The sequence below is a fragment of the Bombus vancouverensis genome, chromosome 6 (assembly GCF_051014615.1).
Source record: "Bombus vancouverensis nearcticus chromosome 6, iyBomVanc1_principal, whole genome shotgun sequence".
Taxonomy (NCBI): domain Eukaryota; kingdom Metazoa; phylum Arthropoda; class Insecta; order Hymenoptera; family Apidae; genus Bombus; species Bombus vancouverensis.
The window spans coordinates 11,310,681-11,336,915 of record NC_134916.1 but is presented as its reverse complement, the minus strand read 5'-3'; the positions used below and the strand labels follow the sequence as shown (position 1 = coordinate 11,336,915).

General features: G+C 44.5%; 1 protein-coding gene across 8 annotated transcripts in view; it reads right to left on the bottom strand.

Moving 5' to 3' along the window:
* Positions 1-26,235, bottom strand: part of retn (retained) — a 138,145-nt gene that overhangs the window by 76,224 nt on the left and 35,686 nt on the right. For 5 of the 8 annotated variants that reach the window (XM_076619563.1, XM_076619567.1, XM_076619564.1 and 2 more), the window contains 2 exons: positions 19,965-20,168; positions 19,047-19,418 (listed from right to left, as the gene is read on the bottom strand). In XM_076619563.1, the coding sequence (XP_076475678.1) occupies positions 19,047-19,418; positions 19,965-20,168 (576 nt within the window). The remainder of the gene's footprint in view (positions 1-19,046; positions 19,419-19,964; positions 20,169-26,235) is intronic. The other 3 variants (XM_076619566.1, XM_076619568.1, XM_076619565.1) reach the window with 2 other exon arrangements.

Here is a 26,235-nt window from a genome sequence, read left to right as displayed (position 1 = left end):
AAATGGACCGTGCACCGTCACGAAAAGAGCACCGAAAGGGTCGACCATCCACGACACTAACACCCTCTGCCCCATTTTTTCCACCTTCCAATCGTGACTTTCGCGGAACTACATGGACATTTATACGAATTAATCTGTGTATACGCGTCAAACTGATAAGTACGCGACTAACGTCCAATTCTTGGAAGATAAATTAGTTAATACCATGATTATAAGATTAATAAATAAATAGATAGTAGCAAGTTTCAAGGAAAATTTCAAAAATGCCATGGCACGCGATATCATCGTTTTGTTCTCATTTTTAATTTATGATCGACAATTACGATCAACGTGACTTCTAAACGGAAAATGTGTCAACGTGATTGAAACAATAACGAGAAGCTTTTCGCCGTTCGTTCGCATACCTCACACCGCTGTTGCGTTCTTTAAATTTGTCAAAGTTTCGACAAAAATTCGTAGCACACGATTCGAAGGAAAAATCACGGATATGAATAACGAGAAATGCTTCTCCTCTAAAATCTCTTGTCAGTTTCTCGAGCGTCATAGCTAGAAGATGAACTTTTTAGGCGGGCAGTGCGACAAGTGTGGTGTAATTTCAACGAGATTCGCAACCAGTTCGAGGTCGGATATTCGTGAAAGAACGCGTGGCCAAAGTGTGCCGCTGTTGAGTACCTGGAACGCGCTAACGATTTTAATAACATTATTAAGAGAGAGGTTGAAACGACGAAAGACAGGGGAACGGTTGCCGGTGTGCGAATGATTTGTGGCGTGCACGCCGGTTTCCAACTTGGCAAATTGGACAATTACAGAGAGGAAGCGTAATGCTCGAGATGTTCGGCTAATTCGAAACTAACGAAGCCTCGCGAACCAGCCCCGAGGAGAGGGATCGCATCGGTCATCGGGCTGCATGTGGGACGTTTGATCAAAAGCGAATCGTCGTCATGGGAAAGCGCACCGCGTTGCTTTCACGGAAATGTCCCTTAATTACCTTCGAAATTGAGCTGGATTCGAGGCGGCGCGAAGAAGAAAGAAAGTAAGAGCGTGCCAGGCGGCTGGACAATTTTGTCAAAAGTCTCCAATTTATCTTCGATCGATCACGCGATTCACAACTCCCCCCCGAAAACTTACCCTCGAGACGTTGTTCTTCGCGATAAGAATCGCGACACGTTGCCAGAAAATCGTGTAACGTCGATTGCGGGCTGGCAAACGAATGGCGCTAAATGGCGTTCACCGAATAATTGGTTCACGGTTGACCTTGACGATCTCGCGTGAACGTTCGATCGAAGATAATGGTGCGAACGATACCCGTTCCGATCCACGCGCTGATACGACGCGATATTAAAAGAAACGAAAGAGGAATATCGGATCGATCCACGTTTCAGAGAATGTACATCGGTTTGAAGAACGAACAGCTGTAGAGAGCGTTTATTTAAACGAGGGTTTAATTCATACTCGATAAAACGAACTACTCTTGCGGTTTCAATCCACTTATGCGAACATGAACGCTTATTATACGAACGCGAACTCCTATTATTTGAATGAAAAATCGTGCTACATATATAGGATCGGTAGACTACCCTTATCACATGTACTTCAATTATAATAAACTGTTTGTCGTCGAACAAGCTCGTATAAACGGAACTGTAGCGTGGTATTGGTTCACGATCGGTCTCCACGATCTTGTGTAAACGTCCGATCGAAAATAACGAGGCGAGCTACATCCAATTTGATCCACTCGATGATAGAAGGCGATAGGAAGAAAAACGAAGAAGAAATATGGAATCGATCTATGTTCCAAAGAACATGCACAGGTTGGGAGAACAAACGACGGGCATTTGTCAAAGCGGAAGCGAAGAATCGAAAAAGTCGAGAGACAGGTGAGAGCATGGATTTCGTTCCACGTCCGCGGCGGAGATTCATTGGACGTCACGTAGGTATAGAGGGTTCGTTGAAAGCAAAGCCCGACAGTGGCATTCTTCCGCGCCGATGACGGACGCACGGAACGAATTCATGCAGATGCAGAGAGAGAGAGAGAGAGAGAGAGACGACGACTGGTTTTTCTTGGTTGCTCGAGCGAAGAAAAGGGGTCCACGGCCGCCGCGGAACCGTATTACGGATTCACCGAACGATCTCGGACTCGGTGCCATTATCGGCTCGCTAATAATATGCGCCAGAGACACTAAATCACGTCACAAAAGGCCGAGGTAGCGAGGAGATCGTTGAATGGCCGTTGACCGGCCGGCCGCAGGATTTCAATTTGTCTCGATTGCCGCGACGCGAATATTAACAGCCGCCCAAAGATCGCGTTCTACGTTGTCACAAGACGAATCGATGGACAAATGGTCCGTGTTGGCGATTCAAGAGCAAACACGGTAAAAATGAAAGGACACCGTAGTTTTGCGATATCGCGATTATAAAATGAATGGTGTTTCAGAATTTTAATTACGAAAGAATACAGACTCTTTTCAAACTACGTAGATAGACCAGTTTCGACTGTTTCAAAAGATCGAGGCTCCTTAAGTTTTCCCGATATGATTTATCGAAGAATGGAATATGTGAAAGTTGACAGAGAGACATTTCGTTGCGTAATGCAGCGTAGAAAATCAGCGACGAAGAAAGATCGCAAACACCGAAGCTCTAGGAAAGGGAATAAGTATCACGACACGAGTTACCATTTGCGTTTAATTGCCGAAAAAGTCGCCAAAGTTTCTACGTCTCTTTGAACGCGTCCGGGTAACGTACCCCCTTAATTTGTAACTAGACTTCGTCTTGTATCGTTCATTTACGTTCGCATCGATCACCGCGATCATGACTGAAAAATAGAGTCGGAGTAGATGAGATGTCGCTCAGGCCGTTCGATAAAATCACAAAGAGCGGAAGAGAAAGAACGAAACGCAGTGTGGATGCATCGAGTTGAACGCGCGCGCCGCTCGCTCGGCTCGATCATTTTTCATCGTCGATCGCATTAATTACCATCGAGATAGTTCGATCGCTCGGCACGGTCATTAAAACGATCGATTAAAGGGGGGGAGAGGTCACACTCGGCGACCGTTAATAGCATACGGTGCGCGTACGTTTAGTACGATCGATTAAAGATACCCTAATGATTCTCTCGTAATTCCTCGTTCCCGATATCGCGTCGATCCGCAGTCCAGCTACTCCGGCCAGGCTCCGATCTCATTTATCATTTTGCATTGCAAATGCGCGCCGTGCTCCTAGCGCCGTACAGTGCCGCTGAAATTCGCGGACGACCGTCCAATGGATCGAACGCTGGCGAGAATTTGCATTTCAATCGAACGAGGTTCGGTCTCGAGAAACTTTCAAAGCCAGAGTTCACAGTGCTTCTCTAACCATATTCCCATACCGTAAGATCTACAGTCGGTTCGATATCGGATCGATGTATCTTAACGGTGCGCCTTAATCATCGAGCGCACGCACCCTGTACGCTATCTCGACCGACTTTCTGCGAAGGAGAGGCGCAGGTGCGATTTTACGCAACAGTTCCACATGTCCTTTTCACAATTCGTGCGGGGCCACGTGTAATTCACGGTTAATGCGTACCGAAACGACCGCAAGGCGAACGCATCGCGATTCTTCCTCGAATCTTCGTCGTCACGATTATTCTAGCATCTCGTACGCGTTACGAATTATGGCAACGCGACGATACACCATGCCGGTTTTCTTCGCGATACAAATGTCGGCCAGGTTGATTTACAGTGGTTCTCGTTTTTATCGATCATCCATGGTGTACGGTGAGCGAAGTGGAACGTAAAACAAAGTGCTATAGGCAGAGACCACAGAATCTATCATGGTCCAAGCAGGGTAGCGAGCCAAGTAGGTAGGTCCGTGAGGAAGTTATGGCCGCTACATCCGCTTCCGTCCCACGCTCCTATATTTTCCTTTTCAGTCAGCCTTGCTCCTACTCGCTGCCCGATACTTAACGGTTTACGACGCACGATCTTATCAACCCCTCGATGGTTTCTCCGACGCCTCGCTTCTGGCCCTTCCCTTAAACCAGAACGCTGTTGTGTCTCGCCAGTCTTCGAGGGAGGGGAGAGAAAATTCTTGAAACGTCGAAATATTTTCACCCGGTTACCGATTATCCGAAGGATCGTGTGTGTGTTACCAACAACCAAAGAACATTCCTGCGGTAGGGCACTTAAGGAACTCCGGGCTGCTTGTTCTCCTGGGTGCGATAAAAACCGCGTAAAAAGTAAAGCGATTCCCGCCGATACTCCACCGATAACTCTTTATCTTGCGCTTCTACAGCTTGTTCTGCGAGAAGAAGCTACATTACCGTTTCTTTTAACACGGTTCGGTGTATTTTCCTCTTTAGAGAAGAGGAGTGCTTCCGGTAAAAGGCATCGGTGGACGATCGATTTACGATTCTATTTATAGAGGACTAGCTATGTGCGTGAAACACGTGTTTACGTTTATGCGAAAATGAATGCTGCGTTTCGCGTTCTGGTATGCCTCAGCATCTTGGCGAAGCGCGATTAGAACCGCCTACGTTTACACAAATTTGTACTCTTATGAATACGAGTAAAGTATCAGGAACTAAACGGAGGCCTGTTTCATTTACTATATAAACATTGTAACCAATGTTTTCCTCCGACTATTTTATTTGATTCGTGAATGTATGATTTTGCAAATTGTTCCCACTTCAAGTCAGGATAAAAAATGGCAAAGTTTCGAGCGGCGTGTCGCCATGATTTCGAGCAAAATTGCATCGCCAGGTGATTAGGAACAGGGTAGGAGGACAGTGGAAGCGGTAGTACATGGTGAACGAGACCACGCGGTGAAAGAAGATGTTCGCCGTGGATAAGGGATCTCCTACACATTGTGCGGTACATCGGTGCACGCGACGTTGCACGCAATCGCACGTACGGGTGGAGTGCAAAGGGCGAAGCAACGGTAGCTCGCGATCGACTCTTACCGCGCTCTTATTTAGCGGTCTCCGTTTATTCGAGATAGCCTGAGATCAAAAACGATGAACGCTATGGTGAACAGGATAATTAATATCGCGAACTGCTGCTGCTGCAAAGACGGGAGCAATAGACGACGACTCGAGGGTGGTCTAAGGATCCGAAGAAAGAAGACAGAAGTCGCCTTCCAAACTATAATTAAGTTTTTGTTCCCGTTTACAAGTAACTTGGAAGAACTAAATTTCTTTTCAATTATTCTATACAAAAATCATTTTGTTTACCATTGCCAGTACACTAAGTTTTTACATTTACAAGAAGATTTGTTCGAAAGGTGGACAAACGACCAGTTAAAAAGATTCGGTAGAGAGTCGGAAGACTTCGAAAGGAAGACGAATTAACTCGTTCAAATTGCAAACCTCCTCGATACGAACCTATTTATTCAACAATCACCTATTTCCGCCTGTATTGTTTTGTTTGCTCTGGAATTTACACGTAGCACGTGTTAAAAAACTAGAACTAAAGCTTGCAACACGATTTATCCAATTCGCGATCCGTTGTGTCGTACGAGCCCCTCCTTTAGAAAGCTCCTCAATTACTTTCAAAGACGCAACTCTCGTCTGGTTGCATTTGCGAAAAAGCCGAACCACGATGCGTGTTGGACGAAATTGCTCGTGCACGGGTTGTCGCGCTTATCGAGTAAATGGCGTACAAAGCGTGGCACGTGCTCCTCGAAGAACAGGGATGCCGCCCCCGTTTGCACGCTCGATTGAACTCGATTTCTCGAACGATCCGTGTGCCAATACGCGTTAAAAAGGGTTAGTAGTTCATAGGTCTTTCGTTTAGTGCTAGGAGCGTTTCGTTTGTACACGAAGGGGTTTATGTACAAGGAATTATGCACGCAATAGATTGCTTCCCAATTATCTCGGCCTTGCGATCGAATACATAATTAAACGGGTCGGTTGCGTGCGTGCAGCCTGCAGAATCGATTCCGTGGCGTTCGTTCGTTCGTTCCTCGAAACCGCGCAATTTTCGCGAAACGGGAGCAGCATCTTCGACGTTAGACAGTCGTTGACCAGACCGATAACCGTAAAACGTATTGCTCGGCGAGGATTCGAGCCGTGGTCAAAGATAATCTCGGGCATCTTGGCAGGGACACAAAAAGACGTTCTCCTTTCTCCGTGGTCGGCTACCGAAGGTACAGGCTTTTCTTGCGAGCATGGTAATAGCGACCGTGCGAGATAGAACGAAACGACCGAGCGTATCCAGGAAAAGCTGCGTAATACACACCCTTTTGGATCCTGCGATCCTACTTTCTTCCCGGTTGATTTATTTTTCTCGAGATAAGGTTTCGAATAGAAAAGCTGCACCGTATTTCTTTAAAACTGGCCAGACGAAATGGATGGCGTCGAGTCGAATGACGATCCCTTCGTTTCGGGGAGAAACAGCCTCTCTATATATACTCTGAAACTGGTAGCTTTGCCTCGGTTAATATCGAAATACGGAAAACGTTTCCCTCGTTTTCCTCGTCTAAAATTATCGACGACTCCCAGTAACGCAACAATGCAGCACAGAGGCACGTGGATGGTTTGTAGGAAAGACGACGGTAGCCGATGACTTCTCCTAAAATTACCCGCCGTACGATCGTCACCCTGTTTCGCTAAACGCTCCTATATAGCCGGAACGAGTCGCGTGCCATGCCAGGCACTTTAGATAGTCCCTTTCACCGTACTTCGTACGATCCAACCCCTTCTAGGTTCGTCCACTCATCTTTCGCCCGCGTTGACTTCCTAATGCCGTCTGGGACGAGGAGCCTTTGGCCCTTCGCAGCTGCCAGCTGCCGTAGCTCGTAATTCTTCTGCTCTCCTCGGGACCATGGTAATTTAAAACGCACTTTTGCACCGAGCGTACAGATCCAAACGTATATACAGCATGCGAAAAAGCTGCTAACTGCGCTCGTAATAATCTTAGAGGAGAAGCGTCGAGTCTCCTCTTTACCAGTTGAATCCGTCCCTTCTGCACGACCTTTTAAATCGTATCACGCGGCTCGATTCGACCAGTTTACGCGAGAAAAAGAGCAGAAACACGAGTTCCCTGAGCTGTCGAGCTCTTTTTGCGCCGCACCCCCTTAACGGCGACGGTTTCATTTAGAGTCTAGACGTCCCCGTGGCCGGGTTCCCGGTATCTCTGATATTTATAATCGCGAAACTCGCCTCGCATTAAAAGGCCCGATTCTCGGATTAGCGGAAGCCAGACCAGTCTTAGATCTCGCGCGAGAGACGACCGACACATGTCGTGTCAAAAGGCAACGCCCCACCCCTTCGCTCCATCTCGCTCGTTTCGTAGACTGGTCACCCTCTGTCTCTCTCTTTCTTCTTCTTCCCGTCGTCCTTCCATCGCTGCTGGCCCACGACACATCCCGTTTCTTGCGCCACTCGATCTCTGCTTCCCATTTTCCGTTCTCCGCTTTCAAACGTTCCGTAAATATCCCGAACGACATCGTGCTCGGGATGTTTCGACTCATCGAGATCGTCCAGTCCCCGAATTCCATCAGTGAGGTGACTAAAGGTAGCATTTCCTACGACCGTAGCACGTTCCTAAATACTACACCCCCGTTCACAGATATCAGAGCATTTACGGAAAGTTACAAAATCAAATGGAACAACGACGTTATCGATAAGACAATGGCGCCGTATCTTCGTAATGGTTGCGAGGAACTGACGATAACACGAGCCAAAGTTACCTCTGTTTTTGTCTATTACATAAAGACCAGGAAAAAGCAAACACGATAAACGACTTAAAAATTTAAATAATCCGTTCAATTCTATCAAAACTGTTCCTTAGTTTGGCTATGAAACGAAATACGCGCTTTTGAAACGTGGCGACCATTTCGAAAACGATGATTCGGAAAATTTCGTAGATTTATCATCCACATTCGAGAAACTTGTATCTAACAAGTCGCGCCCCCTTCGATTATCTTACTCAGCAAGCGACATCAAAATCAAAAAGTCAACAAAAATGCTCTTGTCGCGTTCTTCCAGCGGACTCTTCGTATGTAAATAACGCAATAAAGTCACATCGTGTCAATACAAACGTAGTTTGGATTTTTCCCAGCATAGCTTCGATACAGATTGCGACAATGATCTTCTATCGTGTGTACAGTGTTCGATCCTCGTGGCAAAAGGACGGTTGGTCGAAGCAAAGACAGGCTTTCTCTCGCTCTATTTGTCAGCTCGAATTCTTCTTGACTCACGTGCGTCGTCGCGGCTGCACGCGTGGTCGAATAATGCGAACGAGCGTGTCTCGTGGATAGCGCAATTAAGCAAATGACGCGTCCCACGCGTGCCTTTCTTCCTCCCTTTCCTTTCCGTGCGAATCTCTCCGCGAGAGCGAAAGCACCCACCGACCATGCGCGCTCCTTCCTCCTCGTTGCATCCTCGAGCGACGAAATTAATTTCGTTCGAGAGCGAGTTCGTCGCGGAGACAGGCCGGAATAATTTAATAAACGGCACGACGACCTTAAGTCTTAGCTCGTTTGCGGTCTTCCACCTTTCCTCCGTACCGATGAAAGAAGACCCATGACCAGGGGCACGTTGCGCGTTTCGCGTATCCCGATCGATCGAAGGTGAAGGTTCTTAAGAGTAAGAGAAGCAACTGCACCGAAACTTAATTAACAACAACTAGATATATATCTGTTCAAAGAAAGACATAGATATCGCTTTGGCCAGAACGCACAGATCCTAAAATTGTCACCAAATCGACAAGCACTGGTCAAACGTTTGTAATATACGGAAATTTGCATCTTTCAGACGGATAATAAATTACCAAAGCTAACAGATCGTGTACCGAGCGCATTGTCTTCTCCCATCGTCCATCAAATTTCATCACGATCAACTACCATCGACAATTTCACGGTGCCATTGAAAAAGATGTCCTAAGAAACGAACGGTTCCCGAACAATGAGCGTTGTTTCGCTGATTATCTCGTCGTGTGCGATCGCAATGAGGGCAAACGCGTGTATACTCGGAAAGAGACGATATTCGACAAGCGATATAACCGTCATTTTTCGGCAGCTGCGATCACTCGCTGCCGGCTATTATGTGTAATTTTCGGGATAAGGTGGCAATGTCCGGTCACCTTTAGGGAATTCCGCGCGGAAAAAAGCGCCGATCGGACCACGACAAGCGCCGTATGTACTTACACCGGCCAATGTCGTATTACTCACACAGCGACGGTTCCTTTAAGTACACCAAACGTCTTTCTCGGTCTGTTTTTCACGAACAAAAGCCACGTAACACGTATGCAACACCTGCAATCACGGAAGTAGTGGCGCGTCGAGCTCTCGCGTCTTCTACGTTTCCTTCGTCGGAAGATTTTAAGCGGATAACGACGATGATCTAGAGGAGAATCGCGCAAACTTTTGACAGCGCCATGGAAACATCAAGGGGGACGCGGCGCGATGTCACGCACCATTTCACCATGAGCGATACCTTTCGCGTTATCGGCACGATAGGACGACCGCGTAATAACTTGGGCAGTTTCGAAAGTTACGAGGATATTAAGGAGAAGATGCAGAATTCCTGGACAGTTTGGCCGCGACGATTCTAAACCGAATTCTTTCGGAACCCGAGGCGTGGATAATTGCGCGCGAGAGACGCTAATGAGGCGAGACGAACGCGACGGACCGCGCCGCTGTAGAACCCATATAAATTACCTAGCATGAACGACTGCATCGTGGAATCCCTTCGAACGAGCATTTGCATAAGAGACTCGAACTCGCGTCGGTGAGAAAAAAGAAGAAAAAAAAGAAAAATCCCGGGCATTGTGCCGCCTCTCCTCGCGGAGGAAATTAAAACGAACGATTGTGTAGCGCGTCTCTGGTTTTATGAAAATCTCCGAGGCGAAAAATCACTGGGGTTTTCAATGATCCTCGCCTAGCCTCCTTTTACGCTCGTTTTCCAACAGGTTGTCTCGTCCACGTGACGAAAGTACGAAGAAGAAGAATCGACCGCTAAGAGGTATACCGACTATGAGCGACGACTGGCGAAGAGGTATACCGACCATTCACTGATACCTGCAAGAAAAATTACGAGGTTTGATACGGCTACCACGGAGAAGGGGAACGGAACTATCCGTAATAGTGGCGCGCACCAACGACACGGTGAAAATCGGTCGACAAAGGACGATCGGAGATAATCTCCTTTTGTGACCGCGACTTGAATCGCAACAGACACCTTTGTGTCGGCTTCGAACGCGAGACCGTGAATGCGCCGTGGAAAAAGAACCAAGAGAATTCCGACATTTGTCTCCTCTTTCCACGCGGACCAACGAGTGGAGGAGGACGCGAGGGGAGGGGGGACGATATTTTACATACATACGAACATGCTCGAGTATACAGTCCCTCGAAACGTTCGAAGAAACGTGTGTGTATTCTCGTATACGACTCGTACGTATGGATGTAAACCGTGAATGAATACAGGCGACACTTGCACCCACATGATTCATTGAAATTCAAATGATATCTCCGCGGCTCGACGACGACCGCGACAACGACAACGAAGAAGAAGAAGAAAAGGAGGAAGATGATGATCCTCCTGGACCAGCCTGGGTCCGAAGAAATAGAACGATGTATGCGAGTACGATGTGGATACGATACGTTGTGGTGTGGTTAGTCGCCGATGAGATCGACCGCGACACCCCATGGAAACGCACGTGCTTTACATATATGCTTATAGCCCAGCAAAGATATTCACTATAATAGCGAGGGCACAGGCTCGTGTAATATAATGCAGCTTTGGTATGCTAACCGGGGTCAAAATATAACTCTTCTGACGGCGTCGAGATTCGTGTCGGTCGTTTGTCGTTCGTGATGGAGACATCTCTGAATTCCTATGTGTAGGTACGCTTCCTACGCGGGCGTCCCTTTCCCTCTGATCGTGACTCTTCCGAGCAACGGCTACCAGGCGCCTTCGATGATTTATCGTTGATTTTAATTTCTATTTAACCGCCGACATTAATACAGGAAAGGAATTATTTCCCTGAGCTAGGAAAATATTTCTAGATCTTTTTAACCTTTTCGTCGTGAAGATTAAAATATTTATATTCGTTTGAAACATCGTATCGGATCTTCCGTTACTTTACAAATATGTACAAGTATCAGACGTGCCAATATGTTAATTACCTGTCAATGTTACTCATTGTTGCCGACATTCTCCTAGCTTCAGATACGATTTATGCAACATGAAGTTGCGCTATTATTGCTATCTTTGCCATGAATTTCCAAGAAAGGCGTTACATATTCTGATTTTCCACTTTTCTGGAATTTTCTCCCCTTATATCTGATCGAAGAAGGAAATGGAAAATTGCATCTCCCTCGAAAGGGAGAGCGTAGCAGCAGTTCGTCACATCCTGTAAAAGAAAATCTGATCTTCGAGTGGTGCACCATGGCGTAACGAACCAATTTGCCCGTCGCCTAAACTGTAACACCGCGATTCTATCGATGCGCACTACTTACAAGATTTCTATCTCCGTGGAATGACGGTCACCACACACGTAAACTTCAACATCGTTTTGGCCAGCGCGCGAGAGATTCGATGCCAAGATAATACCGACTGACGTCTTTTTCTGAAGATACTCGATATCGAGAGATCATCGCTAATCGTGTGTCTCATATTTCTTCGAGAACGTCGTATTATGGAAAACTAAATGTTAAGATCGGCTCGACGTTTCAACATTCCATAATTTTTATCGTCTTTCTACTTGAATGTGTCTAACGATGAAAATTAGCTCAGCCTATATTTCCAAACAAAAATGTACTGATAGTCTCGCTGTCTTTTACGGGATCGCAAATAGACTGCGAATAATTGAGCCACTCAGAGGCCGCATTAATCAGTTGCAAGATTGGAAAGTAAAGAGTAGTGATAACGTTGTAAGCGTTATTCCTTCGAATCTATCTTGCAATTTGCTGTTGCTTGTGCCATTTTTTACGATAAACGAAATTATGGAAGCAAATCGTTTGTGTTCTGAGAGTCGAACATTCATCGTGTACTCGAGTAATAAAATTAGAAAATTTTTGGCCGTTCTACGTTGTCCGCGCTCCGCACGTTTCTTGCGTCTTTGAATCTTCCATAAATTTTTAATTTCCATTCTATCGTGAAGATAAGGAACGAGGATCTTCGTCGTTATAGAAATGCCATATTTACAAATCGCGAGTGTCATATATTCAGATCAAATCCTAACTATTCGTCTACCAGCTACGCTCCTGCAGATTATATGCGGTCGATCCGGTCGCAAAACCAACGTAAAAAGAAGCGCCAAAAGGTCCCAGTTGCCCCAGCGGTTGCTTCCAACCATTTTTCCCGAGACCCGTCTTATTGGCGCCCAAGAAAAGTGCGATAAAGGCGAAGAAAGCCAGGTTATTCCAGGTTTACCCGAACGGAGAATACTCTTCCAAGATTCCGCTAACGGCTGAAAGAAGGACGCAAAGAAGCAAGAAGACTACCAAACGAGAGAGATCGCCATGCAATTGGTTGGTTCTAACGAGCGCGCGAGGAAAGCGTAGGTAGCTTAATGGCCATATTTACAGCCTCATCCAATTATTAGGTAAACACGAAGAATCCGCGGGTCAATATCGTTTCTTCTTTTTCCCTTTCCTACTTTTTTTCTCCTCCTTTTTAAGTAAAAAGAACTGACGCTGTTGAAACGTTTACCAGGTAAGCGATGCAGGTGTTGTGCGCAATGTAAGTGGATTAGCCCAGCACACGGTTCTCCGGTAACACCGTCGTCCGTAATTTCGCGGCTCGTTCGAGGCTTTGCTACCCTGTTACGATTCTCTTCTCCATTCGAGTCCCGTTTAGGAACGAGCCTGAAGCTGCATCCTCGCTAAAGCAACAGCGAGAAGCTGCGTAAACGCGTGACCGCTCGCCGTTGATTTTGTCGTCAACGAGCGTCCTACGAAGATTTTTCGAATCGTCCGAGATCCGCCTCGATTGCAACGAAACGAGATACACGCGAGACACGTTGCAAGCGTAATAAAACGTCTTTTTAGTTGATCACGCGCCTTTTCTTCTACGCCAAATATGTAGATTCCTAGAGGAACATTCTTCGGCAAAATTACTAAAGCTCCGTCCTTGTTGAAACATTAACGAGGTTTTTCTATTATTGTATGTTCCAAAAAGAGTTAAATATAAACTTGTCGAAACGTTAGAGCTCGTCTGCACCGAAGCAACAACGAGCAACTTTTGTCTTGTCCCCTCTTGTTGCCAATTTCCAATTTACAACCAACAGATCTCACAAAGGACATAACCTAACAATCACGAAGATGGTACTCCGCTGGGGGTACCCACGTGATAATCAAACAGCCAAAAAATTCTACCAAATGTTCAAATCGGACAAATTGTGAATGTAAACAACTAAATAAATAAAAAGAAAAAAATTTCCAATTTAAAACAGACGGCAATTTATAGAAACGTTTAGTCCACGTCGAAGCAACCAGCGGTCACTTTTTCAAGAAAAAGGGAACATCAACGGAAGGTTCCTCGTTGTTGCCTGGATGAGGTCGTGGCTCGAGCTTTTTACTCGTTCCTTTTGAAGAAACTGGCTTCCCGAATGCAGGAGAATTAACAAACCGTTGCACCGCCGCCTCGAGAAACGAAGGGTGCCACAATGGAACCGTAAGCTGTAAGCTCGGACAATTGCCTTCTTCTGTGAACGAGGCTTCGTTCAATAATCATCTCGTTGCACCCTGCCTGTAATTGCGCTTCTGCATGCATGGACCTACTAATTGATCGATAACCGGCAATACAAAGATAATGACCAGTGGGAATGGCAGGTCGGTTGAAGAAAGAAAACCGAGAATCCGTAGAAAGGGACATTAATTGACGAGCTGGACGTACTGCCGACTAATTAATATATCGTGACTCGTTCAGGGGGGGTTTCGAGAGATGAAACGGGGCTGCAACGACTAGCCTCTTCGAGGTAACTTCGTTGCGGAAGATTCATGGAGGAACAAATTATGTTTACCGGTTAGACTCCGCCGACCCGTTCGCCATTCACTTCGGTAGAACGTATTCATTATCGATAAACTTTATGAAATAACGTTTCGTATGACCTGACGGTTATTTCTCTACGTTTGATAATTACAAAACGTTCGATACGTAGGAGCACACGTGTCGTGCAAGCGTCGTATAATATTCGTAAGCGACTTTTGTGCTCGTCCAACTTTCCATATCGCAAGGCCATCGAAACTCGCGAGGCCAGGCTTTGTTTCGCAAACGCGCCAAGAAAAACTGAACTATTATTTGCGTTATTCCGTGTTCGCGAGCTACGATTTCCCGCGGTAATGGCCTGATAATTAACGATAATCGGTTCTCTATCCGATTTCCTTTTTACATCGTCTGCAATTTTTCGAGCTTCGAATAACTAATCGATATCTCATCGATGTAATTACACCGCGAATGTTTACGCATTTGGAAGAAATCTAAGATTCAAAAAATCTACAAAGCGCGATATTTAAAGTAGAGCATTTACCGCGACGATTCGGTAGCCGAAAGAACTTTCCGTTTAGATTCCATATTTTGAATTATGTCCGTAAGAATATAAAATTTCACAAAGATCCGCAGTCTAGTTGTAATTATTTGAATAAATAAGTGTTTTTATGTTACATTCCTGCGATATAAGGCCTATTATCCACTTAGCTTGGAATTTAATTGACTGAACGAGCTGTGCACTTAACTTTGCATATGTTTATTCTGCAGCAAAAACATCGTCTGAGCCTTCTTGCACAATAATTCACCGATTAATATCGGTGAATCGACGAGTTACAGGTTGTAGTTTATAGATCCCTTTACAATCTTACACAATTCTACATCGAACGAAATAACGAAATAATTTGTAATTTACAAACTTTCGTCGTAGGATCTCATTTGATCGAACGTTACTGTTATACGATAAAATCGACCAGTACCATTGATCTACGACTCGTAACTCGTCAAATTCTACGAAATATGAGCCCGAACAAGGTGCGAAAGAACCTTCGTAATAATACAATTGCCTCGTAATTCTCTTTAAGTATACATAACGTATAAACGACACGTACAATGAGAATACCAGCGATCTCAACGACGCCAACAGCTCCTCCCCGTTTTCTGCCAAAAAGTTTCGCGACAAGGTGTGATTCGCACCCGCGATCTCCAGTCATCAGCTGGGACAGCAGCGACGACAAACGACCACGCACGAATCGTGGGCCGCGTTTAAACGTGCCGGCGCATTTGCATAATGATAACGCATTTGCATAATCACAATGATAACGCGAGAAGGATCCACCGGCTGATACACGTATCCTGCGTGGTTATACGTGTATAAGATATACACATGCACGGACGCGCGTATGCATAGATTACAAGAACTCGAAGCTGTTCGAACCGACACACCTAACCGAAGCATCGTGTAAGTACGAGCGAGAACACGCTCGTGGGTGTGCATTACGCTGGCTCTGGACGCATGCACTAACACGGTCGCGAAACCGTGTAAAGAGCCGCGGTACACACGTCGGTATATGGCAGCGAAATACCCGGCAATTTGCAGCTTTACGAGTTATTTCACAATGGCTGCAAAGTATAGTGCTACAGTATTATACTGGCCGTGATAGCTGGAGTGCACGGTCAGTGAACGGTGGTGCGAGCAGGGATGATGCGCGGCAAGATACGTGTAGGTGCAGTTAAAGTTGCAACTCGGAGACGAGGAGGATCGTGTTCCTAGCCATCGGTGGCTCGCTGTCTGTGTACCGATGGGTGCACGTACCAGCCGGCCTGGTTTATTGAAACGGACTTTCGTCTTCGACAGAAAAGCCTCCTATTCAGTTTCGAGAAAACAACTGAGAACTATAAACTCGTCGAAGCTTGGATACTTTTATCCTGGCGCCTCGTTAGCGCCTCGTCGGAGGTTGAAAGGTTGCCAAGAACGCTAGAGTTACGTCGACGATGATTCTTTCTAGTAAGCTGAATGTCAATGGAACGATTATCAACGGTGATTGAGAATATCGGTAGGAAGTTCGAGGGGCGATTAATTACAACGAAATCACGGTTTAGTCTAACATTCGCAAATTGCTAGCTTGGAAGATTGGGTCGAATCTTGAGAAGTCGCGAATAACGCGATAAACACGAAGGGAATGATCGTCGATGGTAATTGACGATTTTCGTAGAACGTTTGCGAAGGGAGAGGGGAGAGGTGTGGAAACACGTCGCAACGCATACACTTTTTCGTCTAATGTTCATAGTTGCTCGACTTATCGATTGCGCGATTGATACAAGCGTTAGATGGACGATTTCGTAATAAAGTTATCGCTGAGAGAAACAAACCGATCACAAGAAGCATATTTACCGAGTGTTATAAATCCTCATGCTGCGTTAACGATTGCGATACTCCGTTTTATTGGTTGCACGATCGTTACACGAATTGTTGCGCAATCATGAACATATTGTGAAAAGAACTACAAAAATCTCCTGATCGTAAATCTAGCGTTGACTATTAATACAGGATCGTATAATTCACGAGTCGAACTTTAATATTCGGCATTATCGTCAGAGGCTCGCGTAATCGAAAGATCGTAGCGCGATTACGTGGCAAGATCGAAATAAAACGAACGAATTGCGATGAAACGATCGCTAGAATGGCAGCAAAAAAGACGCGAGTCGCGTACATCGCGTGAAATCGTTTGTATCGCTCCGTATTTCAATCGCGACGAATGAAAGCGGCAGACGGAAAACGACAGCCATAACTTTGCCCCAGTCGACGCTTTCAATTGCATTCCAATCGATGGAAAAGCGACAAGAGGGGCGACAACGTTCGCAGCATGCTAGGTTAAATTTGGTGCAGGAGATCGAGAGTTGCGAGAACGTGGAGCGTCGTGTCAGCATCGAAAAAGGGGCAAGATTCTCTCACCTAAGGGAGAGAAGGCAAGGAACCACCATCTTCGCTAAGAAGAAAGATTAAAGACCCGGCAAGTACGCCCCCACCGGAATGATGGATGCGATCCGTGAGACGCGGGCGCCGCTCTTCGAGTAGGTGGAGACTTCCATTTTCATTCCTACGCTTGTTCCTCGTCTCTCTACCGTTCGTCTTTCGCGTTCTCTCGTCGTCCCTACGCTTTAATCAACGATACGCCTCGCGCAGGCTCGGCCCGTCTCCTTGACATCGAACCTCGGGCTCGATCTCTCTATGAGAACAGCCCCTGACACGACGTTTTCAGACTTCAAAGATCAAAAGAGAGAGAGAGAGAGAAATATAAAGCGTATCGGCAAATACAGAAAATTCTCGGTCATACTTCTTTCCTATACTCTTCGAGGACGAAACGATCGACAAGGGACGAACGGTGAGGTAACTACCGCCGAAGAGGAAGAAAAAGAGAAAACATGGTGGCAAGGGTGCAAGAAAGCTGAACGGAGGGAGACGTATACGCGCACCACACGCGTTTTCGTTCTTCCCCCGAAGGTTCATGAAGCAAGTAGGTTTGTCACAGGCTGTGGAAGAAGATCGGCGTATGGCGCGCGCGAACAATCTAAATGGTAATCCAACACCACACCCTCTTTGCAAAAACTGAAAACCACCGCTGCTAACACCGAACCAGGCTGACTGGCCGACAGACCGCAAGCAAAAATATCCACGCGAGTAAAGGCCACGAGACAAAAAGCATTAACAAGGCTCCGATGCGCGTCCGAGCTTATTCTATAACTCCAAACCCTTCCAACCTTCCACTTCTCTGCTTTTATCTCACGTGACGCTGTTTTCAAATTCTATTCCACTCTACCCTTCTTTTTTCTTTTTTACCTTTCTTTTCCAATCCTCGTCCATTTCTCTCATTCTCTTCTTCCCATTCAGCCTCGATCGTGTGGTGGATCGTTTTGTCCTTCTCGCGCATTCAGGAGGAAGATACTGTCAACTGAGACGATAGGATTCGAGAACGGTCGGCCAGTAATTATCTGCCTCGCGTGTAAAAATAATAATTAGCTCCCATCGTTGCATTAATTGAACCCGTCACCTATGGACCACTTCTTTCCAGCTCTTTTGCTTGCACGAACGCTTGCCGCTCGTGATTACATGTCCCTTGTGCCGCTAACAACTGTCCCACAAAGCTACCGCTTTATAATATGTTTAGGATTCTTTCTCGTCCGCGATTCTCATACGTGCGCGTGCGTCTGACACGATTGACAGAGAGAACCGAATTTGGCGCCTTGGTATTACACCATTTGCGGACTACCGCCGTATATATACGTTCTCTGTAAATCATCAATTTGGCCGGGGAACTTACATACGCGTTCGACGTAAGCAACTGATAGAACCAAAAGCACTCATATGTGTGTCATTTTATTTATCCTACGGAGAATCTGTGTATGTACATACGTCTAGAATTTGACACGTTGCAGTGCTATGAACGAAAATACGGTTGACTTCGAGCTGTTCTATCCACAAAGGGTCAGTTCTTGTACCGACTACTTGTATCCAACCTACCTTGAAAACCGAACCTTTTCGAGACCATGAAAATATTTTCGTTTCGTCAATTGTTAATAATAGGAGCTTTTGCTTTTATAGGGAAGATCTAACGTAATAAAAGAACTAATTCTTACTAATTAACTAATACTAGAACTATAATACTAAGAACTAATTCTAACTAATTAAGACTAATTCTGACTAGAACAAATACATTTGTCGTTTCATAAGTAACAACTAGCTAAAAGTAGTATAAGATCAAAATAAAAAATTATTCCGTTTCGATGTTCAGCTGCGGATCTTGGACAAACAGAGGTCCTTCGCACGTTGTAAAAGAGATAACGTTCACGGCAGAGGAAGAGCATTAACGAGCGCGATAACCTGGGTGCTGTGCTAAAAATCCCGCGATAACGAACTCCAGATCCCTAGATCCCGTTAGCCCAGATATCGGTCGTGTTTAAACTTTCAGAGCAATTAAACAGGGCCCGTACGTCGATTGTTTTCAATTACACGTTCTTTTTTAACAATCGCTCCAGGTGTAGAAGCGAGATCGACGCGGATATCGACAAATTCGTTGATGAACGTGATAACAAGGACGAGAACAATCTATACGTATATAAAGCTATCCATAGTACTTGCCTGACGCACCTGTTTGAACTGCTCTTCGAAGCTCCAGCTGGTCTGTTGCTGGTGATTCGTGCCCGTCGAGTTACTCTGCGAATGATTGCTGGTCTCACGAGGCTCTCCACCGTTTCTACCGCTACCCTGTGATGATTCGCTGGAATGCGAACTGGCCGATGATATCAACTGATTTCCAATGCTGCTCATGATAGTACTACTGGCTTGTGGATGACTGTTTTGCAAGTGGTGCTGCGGCGTTAGGAACGCTGCAGGTGGTGGGAATGAAAATGGTAGACTGAATCCGGCTCCACTCATAGCAACTTGCAACGCTTCTAATCCGCTTTTATGAGCTAATGCATCCATATCGATTGCCTGTGAAAAATGGTTCAACTGCAATTGCAGTATGTGCGATACTTTAATAATTAATCATACCGATCCACTTTTGCCTAATTTTACCAAATAAAATAATAAAATAATAAACGCGGAAAGCTACGAATGTCGCTCTAATTCCATATAGCAGGAGTTGCATACAACGGATGAATTTCGCATTGGAAAATAGTCGGAACGATCCCGAGTTGAAAGTAAAGATCGTAAAAACCGTCTCGTTGTTTTATTATATTCGAAAAGAAACGCGCGTTGTTATAGCGCCACGACGGCGCCAAGCTCGTAACGGATAATAGTCACAGAGTTGCAGCAATCTGTCAAGATTCTTCAAAGCCCGTGTGTCGTTCGTATCTGTCCTTTCGAATCAACGAACGTTCTTTCTCGATCAAGTTCTACCGCGAATTACGTAAACGATTACTCGACGTTTCAACGACCTCGTAATTACCCCATCTTCATCGAAACACAACGTTCTCACTTAACGAGAGATTCACGACATTCATCGAGGGTCTTGGAGAACGGACCCAAGCGTTAAGACGTCTTTTTTCCACTGACCTCCATTTTCAGCTTCGCCAGAAAGTGCGGATGGTGTGCACCCATCAGACTGTTCAAGTGTGCTAATGGAGTAGGTGTATTATCCTGTGCAGATGCATTATCCGACGAAGAGTGCGTGTTACCCTGAAGTGGTTGCTGAGGTAATTCTTCGCCGCTCTCTTCGTCCTGAAGGTCTGGATCTGACAAATCCTCCTCCTGATGCGACTGAAAACAGATTAACGATTCTGGTTAGAACGCCTGTCAACATTGTTCTCCTTGAGGCAACTACGCAGTACCATAATTATATAGATTATAGTTATCTGTAAGCTTATTTAATTTTCTTTTATATTTATAAACTGTGTAAAGCCACGTCTAATTTCTAGGCCATCAGGCTGAAATAGATAAATACATATGTACATGCGTAATTAGGTAGCAACACTGTTACAATGAGAGATTATTTTGAAATATTTCACAAAAATTTTATAAATTCAAGGTGATATCTTTCATATTACTGATATCACATATGAAAAATAGCTATATTCGCGACTCTTTGTAGCAAATAGGTAATAATTACAATATATGTGATATACAATATTTAACATATGCAATTTATAACAGTTCTCGCATTGAGAATTTTCAGTAATTTTTTCTGGCGTGGCGCACTGACACGGCTAATTATTTATAATAAGTTAATACTTATTATAGATAAGTTTATTTTATAGGTATGTATTATAAATAAGTAAATATAATTAATTTAGATAACTAATTGAATCTAGCGTTTAGGTCTAGCGAGTGGTGTCTCTACAGCCTGAATGATTTGAAATACGAAATCGATGGTAGATACTATATTTAACAGCTTGCCAGAGTTTCTCTCATGTCACACTGCGGAAGGGTTAATAGTAAAATTATCAAGACGATCGAAACGATCGATTTCGAATTCCTCGTAGAAATTTCACTAAATCTATAACGGTACGGTTCTTAAGAATTTGGATAACTTTCGCGAAGTGGATATATGGATAAGAAAACGTTCCTCTTCTTTGTATTTCTCATATACAACTTTCACGTGTCAACATGTTGGTATAAGTTGCACATTTTTACTCGATAGCTTAGCTAATGATAGGAAAATAAGTTTCGATATTTCGTTCGATGATGCGCATTCGAACCATTACGGGTGACTCATAGGAAAACCGAAAAGCCATTAAGATTAAAGTACAACCGGTAATATCTTTAATTTCTGTTTATCTGTCGAATAACAGTTACGCAAATTTTAACCTGATTCCATGATTGTACGGGTTAAAGAAAAGCCTGGGAGCGTTGATACGCGATATCAACGGTTCAGGTATAATCGTGAGTAAAGAGGGCAAGATATCGGGAACATTAAACATTAATTAGGAAAATGGCGAGTGGGCCTTCTATATGGCAAGATAGCTGCTATCGGGCGGCATTATTATGCTACGGGTGTCATAAGTGTTTTACGAGCGTGCGCGTTGTACCGGTCACCAGATAAAACTATGCGAAGTGACATTACCGAGAACGGAAATGAGCATCGTAAAATGCGTGGAAAAAACGGATGTTCCGTTGTCTTGGTCGCGGAATCGGTTCCTCCTTACGATCGGCCCAACGTTTCTCAAACGTAAGTACACACGACACCACGAATAATTGCACTTTGAATTATTCTCAATTCGTTTGTTCTTTGTTCCTTTTTCTTTTTTTTTTTTTTTTTTACGAATATGCCTAATTCGTTTCCAACTATCGCCTCCTCGAATCTTTTATGGTAGACATTACATTCGTGGAGGAATCGTTCCTATCTCAGAACCCGACAATTGCTTTCTCACGATCGTATCGCGACGCGTTATTAGTTGTTACCACTTTCTGTGGGCAGGGTAAATGCAGTCCAAAGATTACAGTGTACAGTCATCGTGTTGTATAGTCACGACTAACCGCGATAATTCGGTCGTTATACATTTCACTGCTACCCTTTAAAAATATCACTTCGATATGAAAATTTCGTTCGCGATACGGCTTTACTGGATAGAAATAGTTTAACGCAAGAAGCGAAAGAGTTCAATAGCTACGATTACACTCGTCGGTTGCAATTTTGAATGTTGTGACATCAGCTTACTACGGTGATTATCTAATGTCGAGCATAAACTATGATATGCTAATATAAAGACTTCGTAGAAAAAAAAAGCACGACGAATCATATTTCCAGCTTTTACAGGGTGACGGTTTTAAAATTCAGTACGTTACAAAAATTGTCATTTCACTTGGTTTTCCAGTTAAACGTGTACTTACACCCATTCGTCGACGTCCATTCAAATAATTTTAAATAATTTTAAACAATAAGCTTATTTCGTTCTTAATCCTCTCTGTGCAAATTAAGTCACTTCTTTTTTTTCTATTCAAAGTTTTAAAGGAACTGAAAGTATTCTAGAACATTTATTCGAGTTTTCACCGCGTCTTATATGATCAATTTCCAAGCGAAGAAAATGTTTAAAAGATTTTGTAGGATTAAATAGAAATTCGTTTCGTAAGAATAAGCAAAATTCCGCTCCGGGCGTTAAGCACCCAGCCTGCCTACGGGAGGTAAAAATTTCCCTGTAAACGACCTTGTACTTTTTCAGGGAACCAGGGAAACAAAATTCTGGGGGCGTTCGCTGTCCCATGAAGGTGTGCCCTCTTTATCTACGAGGCGTGCATGCAAATAGATTCATCGAATCTCCGGGTGTATTCAAATGGCGATCGTCTACCTGAAAAGGGCGGACTTGGATAAATATATGCCTATCGGATGCAGGTGCCGCGCAAGATGTACCAACTGATGGTTCCGATCTAAAACCGAATTGTGATCGAAGCGAGAGACGACCAGATATAAGAACGGTCCCTCTGTCGGCGTTTTGAGCACGTGTGATAATATTGACCGTTCGAGGTGGTCACCGATGAACGATGGTCCTCGCTTGATGGAATCCTAATCAAATACGAAGCAACCTCGTCCGTCGAATTCCTATCCAGTGGGACAATCGTGGAGATTCCAATCTACTCTCCTCATATTGTTCAAACGACCACGATTTTTACCATTTCACGCGTCGCGATTCGATTCAAACGACTTTTTTTTTTATTCTGTCTTGATTCTCGTGCACGTAACGTTACAGAAGACGCACATACGGATAGAACAAAGATCATCGTAGATACTTGACAATCGCGTAGATACACTAAAATTACAAATCGCAAAGCGATGCGAGTTACATGTATCTGATACCGAGCAGATCGATTCAATTTAAAATTCAAAAAATTACATATATAGCACGTACATGAAAAGATTAACTGCTATCTAGCGTTTGACGTATAGCAGAGATCGTATATAGTATAAATTACGGTCTTGCTGTTAGAAAATATACATAATGGAACGAACTGTTGAAACACGCGTGGAACTCATTCATGTGAAAAAAAAAACTCACTCTGCGCCGAACCGGACGCATCGCATTTCGATATCATTAGCAAGTGCAACGAACGAGCCGCAACTGGAGTTCTCTTTCTGATAAGACGTTGTGAAAGTTTCACGGTATCGCAGAATGTCGGTAGTTTCATGAAAAATTGAAAGTACGTGATAGAAAGTCAAGTGGAGAAAGAGTGGCAGTCGTGAAAACGAATGACGCCATTTGACGCTGGACGCATCGGTATTCGCGTCGCGGGGCGGCCCACAAATTACTATATCATTGAAGAGGTTGCTGGATGCTCGAGGAGAGCTGGCGTCATTACGATAATCACGGTAGAGGCGTTCGAAATATATACCATTGTTCTATAACACGAACCGCTGTTCGTACGTAGGTGTTCGAATTTCTTGCTACGGGACCCTCGACCGAAACGCAGGCATATTTGATTATATAACGCTATCTGTAAAATATGTTGGTTTCGAACGTAATTTTCATTAGCGATCGACTATACCACTTTCCGGAGTTAACAAAATATGTCTTCCTTTATGCTTGTCAAATTTGATAGCTTCAAATACCTTAATCGTATGTGGCAGATTGCAGAAACATTTCTATTTAATCTATAAGAGGTTTTTATAAAATTTAGTAATACGACGAAATCCTGATTATTCAAACTATACGATCGTGACACGCGTTGTTCACATATAATGGAACTGTTTGGATAATCGAATGACTTTGTTTCCACGAGAGAACATTTATTTCACGCTGTTTTCTAGATATTAATATTAAACAAAAATAAAACTTTCGAATAAATCCTTAGTAATTTCTTTCACTTTCCAATTCCTATTATCCAATTTCAACATCACTATCAAATTTTTCGTTGATCGATCCACTCCGTTAATCGATGTTTCGATAATGAAGATTCTAACATGATAATCGATGTCATCGCATCGTTGCCAAAGTTTTAAAATTCTTTCCGAATACCAGATAGGATGATGTACATTCATGTTTCGTAACGCTTTCCAATGTTGAAAGAAACTTTGGAGTCATCACACGGAATAATAGAAACCCATAGAACAATGAATTAGAAATTCTCTTTATGCTTGAACGGAAACTGAATTCGCAAGGTTCCGCCTGAAAACCATCTTTTAGAGGAACACATATTGTGCCGTGCTGGTTTCTTTCCTTGGTCCCTGAAACTGGCTGAAGATGAACGGAATAAATCAATAGAGTGGCGCGGCGAGTGGTCCTGTGACTTAAGCCAGGTCGGGCAAAGCTTCAGGTAAAACTGTTGCCCTTGGTAAACAAGTGGGCGCGGCCTGTTCCTCATCCATAGAAGAAAAATCACTCCTACGTTTCTGTCACCGGGAATACCTGTGGATGATTGTGTTGCTGCATAATTCCTAGGTTCGCCTACCGAAAACGCGTGGGTCCTGGGGTCTGGAATAGGCTCGTGGGCAGCTAATCGACTCACAAGAGGTCTATTCACGCGGAGCTGGCTCTCTCTATTAATCCACAAAAGCTACACCTGTACTACTCTGGGCGACGCCATGTATCACCGGGATCGTCGTCTTCTTTTACTCGAGCAGAAGCGCGAAACCAGATGACGTCTAGGCGCCGAACGCGTCCAATTATCGGTTTTGCGTCTATTTTCGATCCGAGACTGATCAAAAAAAGACGACGCGCAAATGAGATTTTTAAACGTCGAGAACGGTCACGAGTTCTCGACGTTTCTCGATCTTCGCTGCATTGTTATCCGCTTTTCGTGCTGTCTTGGTGTTCGACGAAAGAATAATGCGATACAGCGACCGGAACGTTCACTTCGACGGTCAAACGTTCGACCGTCACTTGACGGTTACGAGAATGACGTATAAATACCTTCTGAAAAGAAACGAAAAATAAGGCTGAACTTTTTCGGCGCATACACGAAACATGCGCCTTTTTTCATAACGTATTAATAGCTTTTGACGAGTAGAATCAAGAGATACTGGTTTCAAGGTGTTGAAATCATTGTTTTAAAAGCTATGCGTTACACGAGGTTCGTGCATATCCCGCGGTATTTACTTGCACATACATATTTTACGACTTACGTGTATCGTCAGGAGCTTGATTGACGGAATGGATTGTTACCTGGTTGGATACGCGTGCGTCAGGTTTAATTAACATTATTAAAGAATATGTTGCCGTTGAACGGATACGAGTAAATTTACTTCTTGCAACCAGCGTATTGTTGGAACCTACTTGCCGAAAACTTTCCGATACTATAAAAGAAGTTGGAAATGTAGTGTATTCGAAAACGAAGTTGAACGAAGAGAAAGCGACGGCATTCTTTTCAGAAGGCAGAAACGCAAACGTCAAAGTGACAAAATGGGCGGGTATCAGCGAGAGACCGTGACCGAGCACGGCAGACCATGATGCAGTTGGTTATAAGCAGCAAAGTTCCGTTCCCTGAAAGTCAACCCTCGGCTTCATGAAGACGTTTTAACGAGATTTAATATATCCTAGGCACGACAATAGCTAAATTTACCGGAGGCCAGGCCGTGACGCGTTATCCCTTACGCTTACGAGCCATGGCAGATAACCGAGTCTCTCGTGATTTATTGCCGCGCCGCCGCTCTCTGTACGATTGTTTTATTGTTTATACCTTATAGTTTGCACGCTTGGCGGGTGTACCCGTAGCTGGGTAACAAAGCCCGCGCGACCGCGCGTTCATGCATGCGCGTGGATCCCTAGACACGCGCGTACGCGAACACCGCGGCCAGTAAATCATCGCCTAAACGCTCGAGGCGCTACGGGTGGCGCGTCTCTAAATATTCTAATTATTGTCTTGTAATCGCACCGCTCATCCAGAACCCTTCGCTTTT